Below are 22,715 nucleotides of genomic sequence, written 5' to 3' on the forward strand. Positions count from 1 at the left end.
ACTTATTTTTAATACTATACTTATAGCACCAGTGAAGCTGGCCATTTGACCTATTGGATCCATGCTAGCTCTTGGGGAGGAATCCATTAGTCCCATTTGCCATACTTGGAGTTGTAGTGTGATACAACATAGAAACAGATCTTTCAGCCCAGCTCGTCCATTCTGACTGTGTTGCCAGCAAACTAGTCTCATTTGGTTTGGTCCATAATTCTCAAAACCTCTCTTATCCCTTTATTCATCTAAATGTCTTTTAAATATTGTCAATGTGCCTGCCTCAACCACTGTTTCTGGAAGCTCATTCCAAATATGCTCCACCCTTTGCATGAAATAGCTATCCCTGATTTCCCTTTTAAAATATTCTCCATTGACCTTAAACCTTTGCCCAATTTTCCAGCTTTTAGCTCTATCCCTCCCCCTCCTGTCTTCTCCTATCATTTCAGATCTCCCCCTTCCCGTCCCACTTTCAAATCACTAACTATCTCTTCTTTCAGTTAGTCCTGACGAAGGGTCTCGGCCAGAAACGTCGACTGTGTTTTTGCCTATGGATGCTATCTGGCCTGCTGTGTTCCACCAGCATTTTGTGTGTGTTGTACTCTTGTTTTTAGTATCTTTTCCTTGGCGGAGAAAGATCATGTGTTTTCATCTTGTCTATGTCCCTCATGATCTTGTATACCTCTATCTGGTCACCCCTCCAGCCCTGAATTTCCTACAATCCAGGGAATAAAAAAATACCTCGACTTGTAACTCAGGCTTGCAAATCCAGGAAGCATCCTGGGAAATCCTTCCTGAACTCATTCAATAAAATCAGGGTCACCTAAACAGCACACAGTACTCCAAGCTCTTAACTGCAAGTTATTCTCTCTTGCACATCCCATTTAATTCTTTTTCTTTGCCATTAACCTATACATGCTGATAAATTACTGAGGCCAATCTCCATCATGTCTTAGGAAAAGGAAACTGAAGCCCTCAAACCACTTCACACCTCCCATGGGAATCCCAATCAAACATAGAGACAATGTGAACCCAAGGCCAAGATTGAACACAGATCCCTGGAACAGTGATGTAGTAGCACTAACAGAAAACCAGTTTTGATTCTGGCATTCCGCTTCATTGAAGTCAATTTAGACCTTAAGACCATTAGACGTAGGAGCAGAATTCAACCATTTGGCCCATTGAGTCGGTTCCATCGTCCATCTGAGAATGACTTATCATTGTTGATAATTATTATTTAACATTCCAGCCTTGTGGTTGTGGTTTCAAACGTGTGTCCTTGTGGTTGTGGTTTCAAATGTGTGTCCTTCACGTCTTACAGCAGCAAATGAGAAGTTTAAGATCAAAATTTAATAGAATTTTGGAAGCAGACTGCAACCAATCACACCGTTAGCTGCACTAATGCAAGGAATCAAGCTTGCTCAGTTTTGATGTTGGCAATAAAATGAATAAACACCTGATTACTTGATTCCTTAAAACATGAAATCCCTCATCCCAGGATAAAGCTTTAGATTTTTTTTAGTTTATGAGAACACTCAGTCCTCTTTTATTGTCATTTAGAAATGCATACATGCATTAAGAAATGACACATTTCTCCAGAGTGATATCACAGAAAACAGGATAAACCAAAGACTAACACTGACAGAACCACATAATTATAACATATAATTACAGCAGTGCAAAGCAATACCATAATTTGATAAAGAACAGACCATGGGTACAGTAAAAAAAAGTCTCAAAGTCCCGAGTCGATCGACTCCCGAGTCCCCAATAGCAGGCAGCAAAAGGGAGAAACTCCCTGCCATAAACCTCCAGGCACCCTCAACTTGCCGATACCTTGGAAGCGGCCGACCCCAGCCGACACTGAGTCCGTCCGTCCGAAAACCGAGCTTCCGACCAGCCTCTCCGATACAGCCTCCCGAGTGCCATCCTCTGCCCAGCGCCTTCGACTTCTCCCTGGCCGCTGAAACACGCAAAGCCGAGGATTTCGGGGCCTTCAGTTCCGGAGGTTCCGGTTACCACACAGTAGCAGCGGCAGCGAAGCGGGCATTTCAGAAGTTTTCCAGATGTTCCTCCGTGCTCTCACGTCTGTCTCCATCAAATCAGAATTGACAAAAATCAGAGTTTTGACAAAAGTTAGCATTTAATTAATCAAGGACAATAAAACTGAGTTAAGGACAAGTTGGCCGTACACTGGATTAAGAAGAGGATAGAGTTTGATGTGCAGAGAACAGCATTAACCTTTCCTCATGGGGGCAGTGAATAAGACAGAATACATGTGAATACAATGGGGAAAATACCTCCAGTAAAGGAGAATTATTCTCAATAACTGACAAATGAAGATTGCTATTTACTTTCTGTGGTAGGTTCAGGGAAGTTGTATTGTTCTTCACTCTTTCTGTATCCACAATGAGAGGATGTTAGACATTGCAATCCAGGACTGTGTTTTGCTCATTCGATACTATAGTGTAGGACTGTTGGCTCAGTGTGCTCCAAATTCTATTAGTTATGATAACATAACACAGAGCTTGGAATTTAGTGGTAAATGTATCATAGATCTTGGGTATTTGAATATATTAATTACTTAGATCTTGTATATTGAGTTACAAGTGTTTTTCAACATGAATATCATATTTTGTAATGTTGTATGGGGTAAGAGGTCAGGCTTTTCCATTATCCAGGTCTCAGCATTCCTGTAATATTCGCTCATGATTGTTCCACAGAGACCTGAACAAAAATTACTGTAGGAATCCTGATGGAGCGGAAGCCCCCTGGTGTTTCACTACAGATCCTGAAATTCGAATAGCCTACTGTTTTCATATACCGCGATGCGAGAAAGAGACTCCCCCTTCTGAAGGTAAAGTTGACAAGTGGCTCTCTTGATTTTAAATTATCCTAAAAAAATTTCTTTCAAGTATAAATGAGAGTATTTCTAAATGTGGAGGTGTATGTGTTGGATTTGAGTTACTGTTTAAACGAACCTTTCCATGTATTGGATTTGAGTTACTGTCTTTCCCTCAATGTAGTGTGCCTTTTCACCTTTTGACAGCGACTGCAATTATCTTCAGTCATATGACGCAGTAGTATAGTGGTCAGCATAATGTTATTACAAAGCTAGAGGTCTGGTTTCAATCCTGCTGCTGTCTGCACGGAGTTTGTACATTTGCCCAGTGCACCAGTTTCCTCCTGCAATCCAAAAATGTGCAGGTTTGCAAGTTAATTGTTGACATTGGTGTAATTGGGCAGCATTGATCTGCAAGGGTCTGTAACTGTGCCGTATCTCTAAATAAATAAAATAAAAACACAAAACCATGAATATAAGATGGACTGAACAGACCCATATGCGTTCCTGTGCACAAGCCCCAGTGTGTGCTGGCATCATGTTGCATGTGGCAGTCAGCGTCTGAGAGTGGCTTGTAGAACTAGAGTGCAGCCAATGGCTTTCTGCTGAGGTCTTCATCAGCATTTCTGAAACCAGCAGCTAACATCAGCAGAGATTCGTCAAAACCTCACATTAGCTTGGAAGGTCCAAAGCGCACAAGTTCCACTGCAGGACCTTGTTGACCAGTGAAAACTGGCAATAGCTCAATGCTCATTTGGAATTTCCCACAGTATGAATGAAGACTAAATTTCAGGGAAAATTTTCCGAAGGTATAAATAGGATTTTAGATACTTCAGGTAGAAGAAATGGACAATGAATGTTTTGCACAGCTGTGCTGTGTTGCCTTATTGTGTTGTCTGCACATTGAGACAGTCTGGATGAAGTAGTCCTTGTGAAATTACATGCATTCTGAGTCAATGGCTTTAAGAGAAATAGATAAAGGAAGAAAATATGGGAAAGATGTTGAAAAGAAAGATTAAGATAAGATGAGAATTCAAGCTGATATGTGAAGATTTACTTCATGTTTTTTTTTTGTGCAGAGTGTTACCAAGGAAATGGAACAACTTACACAGGAACTGTGGCTAAAACTAGGATTGGCCTATCGTGTGCACCATGGAAAAACCACAGTCAGGACTCCGAAAGGTAAGAGAAACAATTCTGAGAGCTGTGGATTTGGGGAAAGCAAAAGAACAGCATGCCCCAGTATCCAATATTTAGAATGATGAATCACACACACTACCCACCCACACAAATGTCCACACACAGCGCTGGCAATTAATAAGCATTTCAGATACATCCGGGAACAGCAAGTTGCCTTGCAGGCAAACTAAATCCAGATCTGCCTAGAAGAATCCACTTGCTTTCTTGTCCTGATCAATCCACTGCAGGACTTCCAGGTCTGTAGTTAACCTCCCAGTGCAGCTAACTCCACTGACCTCGGAAGCTACATCACAGCTACTTACCTCAGTTTGTATTGCAGGCCTGACAGAAATAGTGTGAGATCAAGTCCTCCCTCCATTTCTCCAGCTGACTACTAGCTAATATTCTGGCCATTGAAAACAAAGCTGATCTACCAACGAGAACAGCGGAACTGCTGTGTGATCTATCTCATGTAAACATGGCTTACACCTGCTTCACGTGACTGCTGCACTCAAACGGAGATCTTCTGAATTCACCAGATGGACTGTACGGCTTCCTTGAGCCAAGTTTGATTAGGTGTGTTTCCTAATTAAACCTCATGGTGCTGAGATGTGATGGTCCTGATGAGCTCCTGCTCAGTCAGCATGGAATATCCAGTGTGTCGCCCATACTCCCTGCCACAGGAGTTCACTTCAGCTATCCTGACAGTAGTCTATATTTCCATCCCAGTTAGACGTGAATCCTGCATTCTGTGGTCAACAGCCTTGAAACGGAATAATCTGAGGCCCCCTTCGTCTTTGCTGGTGACGTCAACCAAGCCAACTTCAAGAACACATTACCAAAGTACTACCAACATGGTTCTTGTCCCACCAAGGGTCCAAACATCCTTGACCATCAAAGATGCCTACCAAGCCATCCCTTGTCCACACTTCGGTAAATTAGACCACCAGGCTGTGCCTCCTCTCCCTGTATACAGGGAGAAGCTGAAACATGAGCATCCATACGGGAAGTCATACAGTACTGCTCTGAAGGAACAAGTGAGATTTTACATGGCTGTTTTGAATTGGTAAACTGGTCCATGTACAAAGACTCAGCAAGCAGCCTAGATGAGTATATCATTATCATAACGTTTATTACAAGTATGTTGATGATTGTGTACCAAAAAGGACAATCCAGGTATTCCCAAACAGTAAACTACGAGTGATCCATTCTATACTGAAGTCTAGGATTGCAGCATTCAAATCAGATGATGCTGACCTTTACAGGTGTGACAAAAGACCAAGTTATCAGAAGATTGATGCCGATAAGAGAGACAATGGGGAAACATTCAAAATGCTAATATGAGAGACGAGAGAGATTAACGAAAAGAGACACAGTTCCGAGTATTGTCAGACCGGTTGCTTTGAACCTGAACTGGTTGAAGTTTGATGGACAGGCGATACCCCAGCAGGCGGATAAAAGGGACAGGTTCGCTAAGGCATGACACGCACCATGAGATCACAAGATAACGAGACCCTGGAAGTGTGGTGTGCCCCCCTCCACAAGTTGGTGGGAGTTTTGGAGGTCTGGTCGCGGGACCGACCATAGTCGCACATGGTGGAAAGGTACGATCGGCGGGAACCTGGTGTGTGTGTCCGCCCTTGCCCGGGTGCCGGGTTCATCGCAGAAGAACAATCGTATCCGGAATGGAGGGGTCACAGTCGGTGACCTCAGAAGACATTACAAAGGGCTCGCCTGAAAGCTAACTTCGAGGAATATCAAAGGTCTGTTTGAATCCGATTTGAATATCATCATTCGCTCTTCTCTCTCTCTCTCTCTCTCTCTCTCTCTCCCCCTTCCTCCCCCCGCCAATGGCACAACAGCGATTACTGCGAACTGAACTGAACTCTGTGTCACTTGAGACTGATAATTTTACCCCTAGACTGCGATAGAGCTTGATTGATCCTATTATCCTAGTTCTGTGTACATGTGTGTTTTATCATTGCTAACCTGTTGCATTTATATCCTTACTATTAGAGTACTGTGTTACTTATTTCTTTAATAAAACTTTCTTAGTTCCAGTAATCCAGACTCCAACTAAGTGATCCATTTCTGCTGGTTTGGCAACCCAGTTACGGGGTACGTAACACAGAAAATTGAGATATGACTTCAGTAGAGCTATCAGCATAATCAAAGACCCCAGGTGTTCTTTCTTCTACCTCTCCTCCTTCCTTATCAGGCAGAAGATTAAAAAAAACTTTGAAATGTACCACCAGGATGAAGGACAGCTTTTATCTTACTATAATAAGACTACTAATAGGATGATAAAATGGACTCTTGACCTCACAATCTATCTTGTTATAACTTTGCACCTTGCAGTCTACCTGTATTTTCTCTGTAACTGTAACACTTCATTTGGTAGTATTAGCATTTTGCCGAGTACTACCTTGATGTACTGTTGCAATAAATTAATCTGTATGATAGTATGCAGGACAAGCTCAGTACCCTGGTTTACCGGACAGTAATAAGCCCATTTAACAATCTGCATTCTGTGGTTTAACCATGAATTAACATTTATTCTGTTCCAAAAGTAAGTGTCAACCTTTACCATGTTCTTATATTCTCCACATTCATCATTGATATTACCCACTCAAGTCGACAATTTTTATTTCTAAACTTAGTAAAATACGGGTTTGTTTCTGCTGATTATTTTGAGTGAAGCTTACAATGCTATTGAAAGATTGCTTCAACACTTAACTGATTAAAGGTAGCAGTGACTTGGATGATGGTGTAATTTGCAAAACTTACACAATAGATTGATTACCATTTTTCTTCATTATTTCTAAATACTTCCACACTCTTCTTTCTGAAGAGCAAACATCTTGTTTTAAATATTCCATTGATCTATTACCAGCATGCCCATTCATTTCCCAAACATATTCTACCCTGCACAATTGTTTGCAAAGAAGTCTGAATCCTTGCAGTGTGTAGCTGTTGTGCTGCTTTTTCAGATGTATTAGGGAGCCGTTAAATCTTGTACCAACTCCACTGCCGAATCAACATTGTACAAATCCAAAAACAATTTAAGCACTGTAAATGTGTGACTGGTTGCCACAGTAGTGAGCCATAATCTAAGGCTGAGGATTAGATTATTGTCATTTGGTAATGCATGCATTAAAAAATGATACAATATTCCTCCGGTGTGATATCACGAAAACACAGGACAGACCAAGACTGAAAAACTAACAAAAACCACATAATTATAACATATAGTTACAACAGTGCAACAATATCATAACTTGATGAAGAACAGGCCATGGCACAGTAAAAAAGTTCAAAGTCTCCGGAAAGTCCCACATCTCACGCAGATGGGAGAAGGAAGAAAACTCTCCCTGCCATGCCCGACCACAGTCCGACTCTGAGTTGTCCGAAAGCTTTGAACTCTGGTCAGCCCTCCGACACTGAGCACCGAGCACCATCTCTATCCGAACGCTTCGACGTCAGCCTCGGTCGCCAGCACCAGACGAAGCCGGGGATTTTGGGACCTTCCCTCCGGATATTCTTGATCACACAGTAGCAGCGGCAGCGAACTGGGCATTTCAGAAATTTCTCCACATGTTCCTCTGCTTCTCACATCTGTCTTCATCAAATCAGAATTGTGCACGGCATCCTACTTACAACTACGATATCACTTCACCGGAGAGGCTACGCGTGCTGCATCGCACCACTATCTTCTCCTCACGCCTACTCCTTTACAACCAGGGTAGAAGTTTCCTAATTCATCCCACTCTGATTTGCATTGCTGGTATTCCCACTATGCTGTGTAATTCTGTAGCACTGGAGAGGTGCTTGTCAATGATCCTAATATATCGTTGGAAGGTTTCCATTTCACATTTTCAATCAATTTGCTTATTCACTACCCTCTACCCTGTCACTAGGCAGTGGAGCACACACTATATGATCTTTAATGATTAATAATTGTGACTTTAATCTCATTTTGGTATGTTTGCTTGGAGAAGAGTCTTCATTCTGTAACTGCTGTTTTTCACTTGTGTGCAGATCCATTGCGTACACTCATCCTGCAAATTTGGTGCAGAATTACTGTCGCAATCCGGATGGAGACCTGCATGGTCCCTGGTGTTACACCAATGATCGTTTCACTCCTTGGGACTACTGTGCTATTGAACCCTGTAAGTACCTGATCTTCTAAGACCAGATAGTGTGAAGTCCACCTTCTATAAACTATTGCTCAGCAGCAACTATGATCAAGAGTTGGGTGTCAGGATCCATTGTTCTGAACAAGGCTCTGATAATCTAGCTTTATTTTTACGTGTGTGTGTGTGTCTGACACTACTTCATGCATTTGATATCCTACAGTTTAAATATTGAGATACATTTCAGGGTTAGTGCATTTGCTTTAATAGTGCTGAAGGAGATGGCACAGTAGAGTAGCTGTAACGTTACAGCTTATGCTGTAACAATGTACAGTGCCAGCAATCAGATACTGAATGCAAAGAGCTTGTATGTTCTCCCTGTGACTGTGTGGGTTTCCTCTTGGTGCTCTGGTTTCCTCCCACATTCCAAAGACATACAGGTTAGGGTTAGTAAGCTGTGGGCTTGCTATGTTGGTGCTAGAAGCGTGAGAACACTTGCGGGCTGCCCCCAGCACAATCCTTGAACAGTGTTGGTTGTTGATGCAAATGACACATTTCACTTTGCTTTGGTGTTTCAATGATCTTTAGTTCATTCAATTACTATTCTGCTGATGGGTTCTAACTAGGGTGCCATAAATGCACCATGTCTGCATAGAGGTGCACTTTGGAACGTTTCAGTGAACGTGTACAGCTCTGTCGCGTAGTTGGGCTCTTCGTGAGCATATGTGCAGTATGTGAATTCAGTCCGCAAGGATAGAGTGGATCTTTATTGTGTCAGTCATCTCTCTAAACTGAGTTCAGGTATTGCTATCCTAAACATATGATATAGTTTTCTTTTGAAGTTTAAGGTAATAGTGATCCATTACCATTAAAATAGTTGAATATAACGGCTAATGCACATTAGCCGTAACTGAACATATATACACCAAAACTACGGAACAGAAAAAGGCATCTATTTTAACTAACCTGATCATTTCCATTTTTCTAAGTCCAAATGAGAGCATGCTAATATGTTCATTTCAAGCCTGTTCTAAATGTTTACTGCTCCTAACTTTGAATTCTCAAGCTTGAGTTGAGAAATGTTTTAAGATCCATTAATCTTTTATTTATGACTTTTATAAACTAATTATGGCTCCCCATCTAAACAGATTTTCATACTTCTCCAAGAAGACATTCTCATATGCAGCTGCAGATATAAAAACTAAGCAAGAATTTTTGGCATTGATATGGAATAAATCTGATGTTTTGGTCATCTTTAGTGGAGGATTACAAACAGTTCACTAAGATTATTTGAATTCATGCATACTCATTGAATCTGTGATATATTGCTTCTTGAAACTTGCGGCTTACTTTAATTGGACTCTCACTGCAATTTAAGTAATCAAAACATAGTTTATTTTGAATACCCCTTTTTGAATCAATGTAGTCTTGGCAAGACATTTAATAAAATTGAAATGATCCAGGGTGGATGAATCTTATCTGATTTCATGAAGTTCCTCAAACTGCTTTTTTGTTCTTCATATTTATCATATTGGCTTTTATTCTCTTGATTCAAGAAAAATTAACTTTGGTGTCCTTTCTATGCAGGTGAGAGAAGAGTCAACAAGCCCTCAACAAGTAAGTTGGTTTGAAATATTGCAGAATATTGGTAGCTCGGGTTGGTATTTGGAAGTTTGGTTGATCACCAAGCTTGGCAAAATGTTTGTAGATGTTTCAGTTCCAATGATGGCTTCTCAATTGGAGCCAAAATGTCTGCAAACATTTTGCCAAGCTCAGCAGTCAACCAAGCAGAGTTCGCCTTGTCCTCGAGTGTTTTATTGTAAACATTTTGACTTAGTTTCTTTGCTCAGATCTCATGTCTACTAAGAAACCTATTGCTTCACGTTAATTCAAAAGCCTACATCTTGAGCAGAATCTTCACACATTTCCTGCCTCCTTGCTGCTTTTGAATTTTGTTGAAAATTATTATTATCGTCACCTCCCACTATAGACCAATACCTTGTTTGATAGCTCTGAAAAATGTTCTTTCTTTTTCTTCTGATATTCTTTACTTACTGCCGGTTACGCGACTGGCATTTAGGGCCCCAATGAAGGACCCTCCATCTCTGCTGGAGTTCAGGACTTCCTACATGTCAATAGCTGCTTTCGATATTCTTTATTCAAGCTTATTTTCTCTTCATACAGCATCTGATTCAGAAATTTGAGCAGAAATATGTGTAGAGCTTTGAAATACAGATGCAGCAAAATAGTATGCAGTTCATTTGAACAACTATAATAATGTAATGGCTTGTGGGGGAGAGGGGTTACTTCAAAATGTTGGCAACACATACAAGACGCCGGAGGAACTCAGCAGGCCAGGCAGCATCTAGAGAAGAGAGTAAACAGTCGACATTCCGGGCCGAGACCCTTCATCAGGATCTTGGACGACTTCACAAACATGATTTTTTTTTCAGGTACCTTTTCACGCAGGTCGTCTAAAAGTTTCTGGGGACAGATTTCCCAGATGCCCACAATTAATGCTGTGTACACAAATCTTCCCACCATTGGTAGATCAGCTACTGGATGTGCAAAGTGATAGTTTTTGCTTCATGTTAATTCAAAAGCCTACAGTTTGAGCAGAATTTGGTCTGCAAAATTCCTTGAACTCAATAACATAGCCAATGTTTTCTGGATTGATGCAGGACTGATTAACACAACCCCTTGGGTTACACCGCATCTCTTAATCAATTAGCCTTGTGCTGTGGGCCACCAGTCCGTGCTCTACAGACAGCGCTGTTTGTTTGCAAAGCTGTCTTTTTAACTTCAGTCTAAATTTTGCTTTCCGTTTACATTAAGATTTAAAGACTGGCTTCTGTTTACAACAAGAAGCTGAGTAAAAAAAATTGGTTGGAAGGTCAACCAACTCAAAACCAACTGTTTGATCCCTGCAAGTGTCAGCTGCTATGTTAGAAACCTGAGCTCGGCAAAAAGCCCCCCCCCCCCCCAGTGAATAAACAAGAGAAAACCTACAGATGCTGGATATCCAAGCAACACACACAAAATCCCAAAATGTCGACTCTTTGCTCTTTTCCATAGATGCTGCCCAGTCTGCTGAGTTCCTCCAGCGTTTTGTGTGTGTTGCCTGGACAGTGAATATCCATCACAGATCAACAATGTGCAATACAAGTTTCAGCAATTTATGTCAATCCCAAGGGTTAATATAAAACTCTTCTCTCTTCCCAGATCAGTCGGCATACAATGGCAAATGCCTTCCACCAAAGATGGGACTAAGGATAGTGCATGGATTTCCAGCGAAACCCAGAATGTTTAAATGGATGGTCAGTCTGCGGCGCAGGTAAGCCAGTCTGAACTGGTAACAAATTTCCTGATGGCATAAATTAATGTGAAAGAACTCATTTTCTCTCACTGTGAAAGAGTTCACTGTAAAAAACAAATGCTGATATCCTAATTTGATATTTAATCAAATTTGATAGAGGATTTGATATTTTTTACTTGATCTATGTTCCTTTCCTTGTCTTGATGCCCCGATGTTTGGAATTTCACACAGGTATTGATTTTATTTTACATTTAGAATTAGTTTTTTCTCCCTGTCCTGAACATATTGACCCGGAGATTTGTGGAGATTAACCTTTGTTGGGTGATTCCCTGGTCTGTGTGGTTGAGGAGGTCAGAGTGCAGAGGCCGGTGAAAGGGACGAGGCAGTGTTCACTCTGCTGCTCTGCAAGGTTTACGCATCTCTGTGCTAAACTGAGGCTGTGTCCTGCAACTAACGGGCTCCCAGATCAGCAGCAGTGATGGCTTCGTGGCTGCAGACTCACTTTTGCAATTCTGAATGTTGCTTGCTTTTATTGTTTACGCAATTTCTTTTGCTGCACATTGGGAGTTTGACAGCCCTTGTTTATTGGTTTCTTTCTGTTTTGTGGCTGTCTGTAAGGACACAAACCTCAAGGTTATATATAGCACACATACTTTGATAATAAATAACTAAAAACAAATGATATTGCCTAACAGAACAACATAAAACAGTTATAAACATGCACCGCCATGTTAGTGATCTTGAGGATTACACTTGTGATCTATTCTACAAATTGTAACAGTGGGACACAACAAAGAAGTTAAGAGGGTAGAGGTAGGAAAAGTTGCTCTGTGTGTGTGTGTGTGTGTGTGTGTACTGTATTACTAGAATTCTAAAGTTAAGTTTAGTTATTAGAAGCATAGGGTCGATGGGTATCTCGCTAATTCTACATAGAAGACATCGACTTAAGCAAGAACCTGCCTCCGAATGAATTTCATTGATGGTATTGATACTTTCAAGCAGTGGCCAGTCATAAAAGTTATAATGTGTGGCTATGTAAACAAGGACTGCACAGTGATACTACAGCATTCATACACTTGGAACACGTATCTGGAAACTGAACACTTAATTCATGTGAAAATGAATGGTTCCTCAATGTTTACATTATATATACGGAAATATTTGTTCAAAAACATTGAGGTTGGTCTGGGGCTTATCTAGTGAGTGAGGGAATCAGTGGACAATTTAATTGAGTTACTACTGAGGATCATGGTACTCAAGAAATGTAAACTACAGTTGAATGACTTTAATGTTAATCCGCTGTTGGCTTTATGGACAATAAGATGATGAAACCCCATTGACTTGCTCTGGGATGGCATATGTATGTGCAACAACTTTTGACTTCAAAATCCATTTCAACCACACATGAAGCCTGGCTGAGAACCTTGCATTAGTTTGGCTTGACAATCCAGTACAGCTTGGAAGCCTTCTTTTGACTTCTCAGGTACTTTTGAACTTACCATGAAGTCTTTTTGTGGAATGAAAATACAGATACTCTTCTTCCTTACTGCCCCTTTAACCAGCACTACAACCCCCCCCCCCGCCCCCAGAATAATCCCAGGCACCTTCTAAAATAGGAAGTGAATTTACACAACATATAGACCTATATAGACCAGACCATTCAGACCTACAGACCTGATTTACAATTAGTTACTGTTTGATTCATGCCAACAGTACAACCCAAGGTTTCTGTGTTCAGGGTTTATGAGTATTTCCTACAATTTGCATCCCCAAAGGGATTTTGTGGTTTTTTTTAACTTGTAGGTGTCTTGGGTTTCTTTCTGTAACAGTTTAATGATAACTTATTCCTCTGTCTTTCAGGGACAAGCATTTCTGTGGAGGGACCCTGATCAAAGAGGACTGGGTTCTCACAACCAAGCTCTGTTTCTACACATGGTATTAAAACTTGTTTCTTTTAACAATCTGTTCAAAATCTATAACATTTGGTTATATTTACACGTGGCACAGCATTCAGTGTTGTGAGCAGAGTTGAATCCTTTCTGATTTTAAAACAGAAAACTGTCTGTGGAAGTTCAGAGGAGAGAATCGCTTTGTCACCTGAGTGTTCGTAACGACAACCAAAAATGCTGAATTAGCACGACAGGAGGTATCTGTGGAAAAAGAAATGGTTAAGGTTTCATATTGAAGACCCTTCTCCAAGCAATAAATATATTAGGCTTGCTTCATACTGAGTGAAGTGCTGCAAGGTCAGGAGGATGTGGGTTAGTTGAGTAAGTATCAAGGTGTTCAATGCCATGTTGGCAGCTTGCGCTGAGTAGGTCTGGAGAGGTAAGAACACCAGAGAGATGTCAAAATGAAATGGGAATTCTGGAGGTGAAAGAAATAATTCAGTTTGGGGTGACCATTCCTAGCCAAGGAAATGGGGACGACGTAGAGATAGTGGAATTAAAATACAATGTTATGTTGAGCTCAGGATTCAGTGAGGTGGGAACAGGGGAGGAAGAAGCTGGAACTAGATCATCTGGGGTTAGAAAGAGGAAGCAGAGAACAGATAGTGAGCCGTGGAATTGAGGGAGAGAGATGAGGTCAAAAGAAATTAGAGGAGGTAAATTTAGAAGGGGTTTTGGAATTCAAGCACTGTAGAAGATTGCTGCCTTTGAAACCAGAGGAAGGAAAAAGTGAATTATTACAGCACTGAATGAACAACAATTTTGCGATGGAGCAACTTGGTGTTTCAGAGAGAGTTCAAGGACGTGCACATGCTCTTCTCAGGATGCATGGAGAACAGTGTATTGAAATGCTGGATGGTTTAAATAGTTGGGAATTCTGAACTGTGAAGGGTAGAATTTCAATTGGAGCCCACGGGGGATGAGATAGAACTGGAGGCGTTTGCTAAGGAAAGATGTGGCTATGGAAGTCAGTTTTAGTCAACACTATCAAAAACTAAAAGGGAAGCAACTGTGGGTAATTAGTGCAAAATATTCAGACAAGATATTCAAAATAAATAGCAATAATTAATTAAAAGTGATGGACATCGAAAATATTTAAAAAACACAGAAAATGCTGGAAACACTCGGCAGACCAGGCAGTACCTACAGAAAGAGAAATAGTTTGCAGTTCAAACTGAAGAACCTTCATCAGAGACTTCAAATGTTATGAGTATTCATTCCCATCTTGATGATATTCATGCTCATTTTGAAGCTAGTTAATACAGAGCACAGAACAATACAGCACAGGAGCAGGTCCCTGGCCCACAATATTGTGCTCTGCTAATTAAATTAATAATCCAATGCCCAGCTAAACTAATCCATTTTGCCTGCAAATTGCTTAGATCGTTTCACTTCTGGAGCCTCTAGAATTCCTTCACCACCACTCCAGTCAGCACAGATACCCACCATTCTCTGTGTAAACACAAAACTCGCACTGCACATGTCCTTTGAACTTGCCCCGTCTCACTTTAAATGCATGCAATTTATTAACAGTTCATGAGGGGACAGAATGTTTCTAGCTGAATGAACTGGGGAAAAGGAGGATTTCAAAAGCAGAGACTGATCCAAACAAAATGTAATCATGATGAATCCAACAAAATATGCAGCTTTTAGAAGTAGCCCAGGTATAATCCTACATGTCTTTAATATTAGTGACTTCCTGTTGTGTAATTTAGACTTCATGGTGATGATGAAGAGTCAGTAATTAGTAGTTAGTACTGGATCAGTTTTAGTCTCACTATACGAAAACATGACTTAAAAATCTTACAGACCACGATAACAATTTTAGGCATTCATTTTGAGATTGTCAGTACATTTCATGTTGATTGAAATATCTGGCAGCTTTCAGATTTGAATAATGTTAAGAGTGATTTATGATAGCTCATTTAAATGCACACAAGCATTATATCACTGTAAGAGGCTTTCACAGCAGTCATCACCCATTGCTATCTTTTGGGTGTTATCATTTTTGCAAGTGGTCATCTTGAACCTTATTTTTGTTTTGTTCATTTTGAAACTAAAAGTGAAGCATTGAAGAACAATGAATGTTCATGATCCTAAGATGAGTGGGAAAGAAATTATGCAGAGGATGCCAAGAGACATACAGTATATACATTAAGTGAGTGAGCAAGGATCTGGCAGATGGAGTACAATATTCATAAATCTGAGGTCTTCCACTTTGGAAAGAAAATAGAAGATCAGATTGTTATTAAAATGGTGAAATATTGCAGCAAGCTGACATGCAAAGGGACTTGGGAGTGCTTATGCATGAATCGCAAAAGGTTACCAAGAAGACAACAGGATTGAGAGATACTGAATTAAGAGCAGGGAGGTTATACTGCTACAGGGTAGTTACTGGTGAGGCCACATCTGGAATATTGCATGCAGTTGTGGTCTACTCACTTGAGAAAATATATGCTAGCTTTGGAGGCTGTGCAGAGGACATTCACCATGTTAATTCTGGAGATGAGGGGGTTAACCTATGAAGAGAGATTGAGTTGCCTGGGAATTCAAAAGAATAAGAGGGGATTTTCAGAATCAGAATTGGGTTTAGTATCACCAGCATACTGTATGTCGTGAAATTTGTTGTCTTTGCAGCAGCAGTACAATAATCAGAGAGAAAAAAAACTTTGAATCACAGTAAGTATATATATTAATTAGTTAAACTAAATAAGTAGTAAAAAAGTAAAAATAAAAAAAGTAGTGAGGTAGAGTTCATGGGTTCAATGTCCGCTCAGAAATTGGATGGCAGAGGGGAAGAAGTTGTTCCTAAATCATTGCGTGTGTGTTGTCAGGCACCTGGATCTCCTTTCTGATGGTAGCAATAAGAACAGAGCATGTTCTGGGTGATGGGGGTGCTTGAATGATCGATGCTGCCTTTTTGAGGCATTGCTCCTTGAAGATGAACTGGGTACTACAGAGGCTAGTGCCGATGGTGGAGCTGACTAAGTTTACAACTGTCTGCAGCTTGCTGTAGCACCCCCTCCAATACCAGCTGGTGATGCAGCCAGTTAGAATGCTCTCCATGGTACGTCTGTAGAAGTTTGTGAGTGTCTTTGGGGACATGTCCTCTTTGTAGCTGCATCAATATATTGGGCCCAGGAGATACTGACTCTTAGAAACTTTGTCTCCGTATGTTTTAGGCAAATATATAAAGTTATGAAAGGGATAGCTGAGAATGAGGCAGGAAAGTTATTTCCACTGGTAGGTGAGACTAGAACTAGGGGAAATAGCTTCAAGATTTGGGGAAGTAGATAGCGGGCAGAGATGAAGAGGAACTGCTCTCCCACAGAGTAGTGAATCTGTGAAATTCTCTGCCCAGGGAAGTAATAGAGGTTACCTCATTAAATTATTTAAGATGTAGTTAGATAGATTTTTGCATAGAAACTGAATTAAGAGGTATAGGGAAAAGACAGTGAGGTGGAGCTTAGTCCGTGGCCAGATCTTATTGAATGGCAGAGCAGGCTTCATGGGCCAGATGGCCACTCGTGCTCCTGTTTCTAATATGCTACATTTTCTATCTGTTTTGAAAAAGCACAGTAGCTTACAAGAAGAATCAAGTATTCATGTATTTACCATTCAAAACTCTACTTGATGTGATAGTATATTTCTATACATCCATTTTGCGATTTCAGGCAGAAAGTGATGTCTTTCGAAGATTGAAAGAGTCATTTGTAATAGTATGTGTTTTTGCTTTCAGCAATCAAGACTTGAAAGGATATGAAGCTGTGATGGGAATCCTCAAAGATGACCCAAGCGAAGAACCTCACAAACAAGTGAGAGAAATATCTCAGCTAATCTGTGGCCCTGAAGGATCCAATCTTGCAATGCTGAAGTTGTCCAGGTTTGTCACTGAGCACTCAGCTACGAATTTATAGTCAAAGAGGGGCACCTGGGCCAAGATCCATTAAAGTGTTCTCTATTTTTATTGATAATGCAACTTTTCCCAGTGCTGCAAAGGAAATGTTACACCAAGTTTTATCCTTGAAAACAGGAGGGGAGAATGTAAAATGACTTGTCTTCAACAAAATGTTTCTAGCCAGTTATAGTTTACAGAAAGTTTTTATGGAGATGAAGGATCACGGAGTGATTTTGTTCTTATTAATTTATGGGATATTTGATTGACAACATTTCTTGCCCAATACAAGTTGGCTTTAATCTCAGCATTTTGCTAGGTCATTTGAGAAACCACTTTTCTTGTGGGACCAGAGTCAGATACATACCAAAAATGAATGAGGGTGGAAATATTGTCCTTGAAGACGCTGGTAAACTCTGAGTTGTTACAACAATCCAGTGGCTAACTGGCTGCAATTACTGCTGTAAAATTTTTATTCCAAATGACTTAGTTGCCTGAATTTCAATTCCCAGCTGTTGCTGAACTCATACATATCGGTAACATAACCATCACATTCTCCTGCCCCAGTGTGTGAGATGGGAATGCTTGAAACAGATGCCACAAAACTTAAAGAGATTTAGATAGCCATTTGACGTCAAGTAAGTTGCAAGTGAGAGAATGAAGCAATGGATTAGTTGTGGAATTCATACCAAAGCATCAGAATGGATGGATGCAACTCTACAATTCCATGAGTATGGGCAAATAGGATTAGTGTATAGGAACAAAAGGGTCAGCATGGATATGATGGGGCCAAAGGGCCATTTGTGGGCTGTGCTAATCTGACATAACTTGTCTGGATCATGTCCACAGCGAGTGACCTATTGCCCCACCAGCATAAAATTCTGCATAAGGTGGGCCAGTACCATGTCTAAGGCAGAGGGTTGGCCTTGTTGGACGTCCACACAAGTTGTCTGAAGTTGGCAGTTAATGCAGGTTACAGTTGCAGCTGATAGGATTGAGAGCCAGATGTTATTTCTGGCTCTTAAGATATTAAAACATTCAGTTTCTGATCTTGCTACAAACAATTTTAACAAGCTAACAGGCAGCTATTTCCAGCTGTCCACTTTTTCACCTATATGTATATTTTGAGCCCTAAATAATTCCAGTGTTTGATCTCCCTACTGCTGTTGGCTCTGCAGAGGTACTTCTGCTTTTTCCTTCCTTCCTCTGCATTTGTACTGCTCTTGTCACTCATTAATATTGCTTTTCTCACTGAGTCTCATATGCTTCTATCAGTAGTACAACTAATGCCGATAACCGGCTGATTCTCTGAAAATAAGGTTTGCTCATGGAACTGATCAGATTTTCCACTTAAAATCAAATGAGTGGGGCAGAGATCCTTTCCCACTTGTTCAGTTATTTCCTCACAGCTCACTCGCTTCAGAAAATTGTGTTCCTGAGAGTGTTGTGCCATAAAAGTTAAAGGCATCCGTTAGTCTTGCAAGACCATGGACCTGCGCCTGGAAAGTCCTCACTCTCCAGGACTCAGGCCTGGGCAAGTTTGTATGGAAGACCGGCAAGTCTCCCTTCTCCACGACTCCGATGTTGTCCAAGGGAAGAGCAAAGGCTGATACAGCTTGGCACCAGTGTCGTCGCAGAGCAATGTGTGGTTAAATGCCCTGCTCAAGGACACAACACGCTTCCTTGGCTGGGGCTCGAACTCACGACCTTCAGATCACTAGTCGAATGCCTTAACTATGTGCCCACACACAATAACTGGTTTAATAAAATATATCAAATCTGATTTTGAGTAAGACCCTCCCCCCACCACCTAAATTGCAGCTATCTTTCACAGAAGTATTTCAGAATTACAGTTGCTCCATCCCTCTCACAGTGCTTTTTGTTTGTGAATCTTCCCTTTGTTGGTGGGTTTGTTAATATAGCCTGGCACCTTTAAGAAACCTGATTAAAGCCATCCTGACTCCAAGAAGCAGACAAGGTACATTGCAGAAATTTGCAAAGATGTACATTGAGAAAAAAAACCCCATAGAATCAAAGTAAGATTTAGACTTGTGTACAATTATTTATTGACTCTTTGTTTTCTCTTAAAGGTAGTCGTTTGGATATCTAACAAGCAGAATTTGATCAAGCACAGAAATTCTGCCAGTTTCATGCTTTAATTTATGGGTTTTTTAAAATTTCCTTTTCAGTCCGGTGAAATTCACTGATTACGTCTACAAAATTACCCTACCTATGCCTCACTGTGTAATACAAGAAGGTGTCTCCTGTAATATTTCTGGATGGGGAGAAACCAAAGGTGAATAATTGCATTTTTAACATTTGAAAAGGTGGAGATTTCTTCCCAGATATTCTCAACGGCGACATAGGCTACATTGGATCATGTAACTTCATCGCTGTCCCATAAGTGGGCCCCTCATTTTGTTTTATTGATAATGAATACTAAAGGTTAATATCTCACCGTCCAAAGGGAATTGAGTAGCTTGCCCCAAGTTTGGAGAATTCATTTTGCTGCCTGCTCTCTCTGTCCTTTCCGATTAGACTGATTGATAATGTTCTGCTCTTCCTGTCGGCATGTTATTGACTTGGTTTTAAACCCCAGGCACTGAAACCATCCACTGAATTTAAATATCTTAATCAGTCTCTCAGAACATGAAGGTATTATTCAACAAAGAGGAAATCTGCTTAAATAAGCAAAGCAAAGGGAAAAGTTTTTTTTCTCTCCCTATGTTGAGTCTGAGATGTCAAGTTTGAAAAATAGTGAGGTACATTTACATCTTCAATGCTGTGCTGAAGTGGCTGCACAGGCCAGTGGAACTCAGCCGGATATTTCACTGAAAGAGCTAAAAGTCTGGCAGATTCGATAATGGAGGTCCTGCCACAGTAGCACCTGGCTAAAGAAAGCTAAAATCTTCACCATGTGAATACGTTCAGCATTAACTAGCAGCATGTGGTGGCCCTGGTAATTGCAACTACGTGGTCTGGTTGGAATTGGTTGCATAAACACAAAAGATTGTGGAATTATAAGATGTTGGTGAGGCTGCACTTGGAGTATTGTGTACAGTTTTGACTGCCCTGCTACAGGAAAGATGTTATTAAACTAAAGGTATGCAGAAAAGGTATACCAAGATGTTGCTCAGAATTGGGTCTCTAGTGTTTTGTCCTGGTACATTGTCCAAGATCTCACAATGGGACTCACCTCCAGTTGAATTCCATCGACTCACAAAAGACTCTTCAAGTTGGACTCATTTTCTGAGACACAGCTATTTATTGTCATGCTTTAAAGGATTTTCTTAATCTGGCTAGTGTACACTAATACAATGATTAAATGGTGAAGACTGGATTTTAAAATAACTTTTTAAAAGCTGGATTGTTCCTAGCTGGAGAGATGCCTAATTTAAAAAAGGCTTGCTTTGGTTGCTAGTGGCAACAAATCAGTTGGTAACATTGCACTGTGGGGGAAAAGGGAAAGGAAGAATATAGGATTGACCATGAAGGCAAACTCTGCTATTTTATAAAACCTATATTCTTCCTTTTGTAATAATGCAATTTCAGTAGAAGGTTGTTGGGAAATGAGGCTGAGGAACCTTGAGATGGTGCTGAAGAGATCAGTTTGGGGAAGATGTGAGTACTGGGGAGGAAGACTTACAATATACTCAATTGAGGCCACAACAGGGGAGTTTTAGAAATAAATTCAGTTCTTTTCTTGGGTCCTTTTAGCCCAGGTTCCAGCTCCTGGTGGTTTTTGCCTGACAAGAAGTCCATTGCCACTTTGGTTGATAGACCAGATGGATTCACAGTGATGTCATTACAAACATGATAATCCAGGATCTTGCACCTTTCCCATAGGTCCTCCATTCCTTTCAGCAGAAGAGGTTCATATGGTGACATATGTGGGGAGATCAATGTATTTTAGCAGCTTCCCACCCATCCTTGTTTCTGCTGGTGAGAACATTTTGACACCGTTTTTATTTCCCTTAAGGAAGATTCAACTGATTTGGCTGAAGCCATGAGTCTGTCTCTTTACACTTGTGTAAGTGTCTCACACCCATAGAGTTAACAGAATGGCTCCATTCCTGTCTCTGTTTCTATTCCAGTTCCTCATCTATTGTGGTCAACAAAATATTTCTAGCATTGAGTAATGCATTAACATTAACATCTGGCAGCTGGAAGAGATTCCCGATCAACTCTTCTTCCCAAGCTACTTGCTAGATTTTTATTGGTAGCATTTTCTTGACATCCTGTTAATCCATTGCACGTGTATCACTAGAGAAAAGTTATATAACCAGCTGATTATGCAGGTAGTTTAAACTTGTCTTTTTATTGCTTTACCTTCAGGTACTGGCTATGAAGGTGAGCTAAAGGTAGCCCAGGTCCATATCATTGGGCCGAAGAAATGCAATGAGTACCACCAGGGAAGCTTCCATGTTAATGAAACTGAAATCTGTGCAGCTAATGGAGATGGAACTATTGGTACATGTGAGGTAAGAGAATCATCGAGAAGGTGAAAATGTAATCTTTTAGCAAACTGTTAGAGTTTTATGCAAAACTGTATTACTTAAGGACAGAGAGGTGTTCCCTGGCTCATTAGGTCCATGCCAGATCCTAGTAGAGCAATCCATTGGTCCCATTTTCTCTCTTCCTATTCCCTTGTAACATTGCAACTTATTCTTTCTCACATGCCCGCTAATTCTCCTTTGCTTCTTTTGCCACATATTTACAGTACCCAGTCTGTCAGGTCACTCGTCTGAGTGCTACTGGTACCATGTAACCCAGTACTACCTGTCGCATGGTCGGGTGGTCGGCGACTAAACTGGCTCCCCCACCAGGCTTGCCTGGTGAGGAGGGTGGCTAGACACCCTGCAGGATGAAAAACAAGACCTGTCAAAGGGTGGATGAACCCTCTCGTAGGGTCAACGGCCACCTAACAAACACGTGCCGTGAAGCGCGGAAAGGGCATCCCTTGCATCGAAGCTTTGTCTGGCCATTCACTGCAACAGAACTTTTCCCAGCTGTCTTGGACTCCACCATGACACTGGATTTGGGAGCCGATCTCAAGAGGGTGGGTCTGGACCTGTACAACCCCCTCCTCACCTAAATCCACTCATGCACACGCCGTTCCTTTCTGAGGAGTGGGGTATCCACTAACTGACTGAAAGGAACCACAACCATCATCCTATGGGACAGTAGCCAGTTAACAGAGTAACATGTATTTGGGATCTAGCAGGAAAATGGTCACCTGGAGAAAACCCTTGAGTAAAATGTGCAGAAGCCACATGTGAGATGTGCAAGGTCAGGACTGATGGAGTTTGAGGTAGCAACATCAACTGTGCCATCCGTGTTAAGGGAACGATGCATGAACATGTTTTTGTTTGTTCAGCTTTCAACCTGCATTTGAGTTTAACAAAATGAT

General features: G+C 40.9%; 1 protein-coding gene across 1 annotated transcript in view; it reads left to right on the top strand.

The window, feature by feature from the left end:
• hgfb (hepatocyte growth factor b) overlaps positions 1 to 22,715 on the top strand; it is a 51,074-nt gene that overhangs the window by 19,266 nt on the left and 9,093 nt on the right. Inside the window, exons 9-17 of the mRNA XM_063072792.1 lie at positions 2,715 to 2,848; positions 3,913 to 4,015; positions 8,051 to 8,181; positions 9,733 to 9,762; positions 11,368 to 11,479; positions 13,322 to 13,396; positions 17,150 to 17,293; positions 19,495 to 19,601; positions 21,641 to 21,786. Of these exons, the coding sequence (XP_062928862.1) occupies positions 2,715 to 2,848; positions 3,913 to 4,015; positions 8,051 to 8,181; positions 9,733 to 9,762; positions 11,368 to 11,479; positions 13,322 to 13,396; positions 17,150 to 17,293; positions 19,495 to 19,601; positions 21,641 to 21,786 (982 nt within the window). The remainder of the gene's footprint in view (positions 1 to 2,714; positions 2,849 to 3,912; positions 4,016 to 8,050; positions 8,182 to 9,732; positions 9,763 to 11,367; positions 11,480 to 13,321; positions 13,397 to 17,149; positions 17,294 to 19,494; positions 19,602 to 21,640; positions 21,787 to 22,715) is intronic.

This window comes from Mobula hypostoma, chromosome 20, assembly GCF_963921235.1.
Source record: "Mobula hypostoma chromosome 20, sMobHyp1.1, whole genome shotgun sequence".
Classification (NCBI taxonomy): domain Eukaryota; kingdom Metazoa; phylum Chordata; class Chondrichthyes; order Myliobatiformes; family Myliobatidae; genus Mobula; species Mobula hypostoma.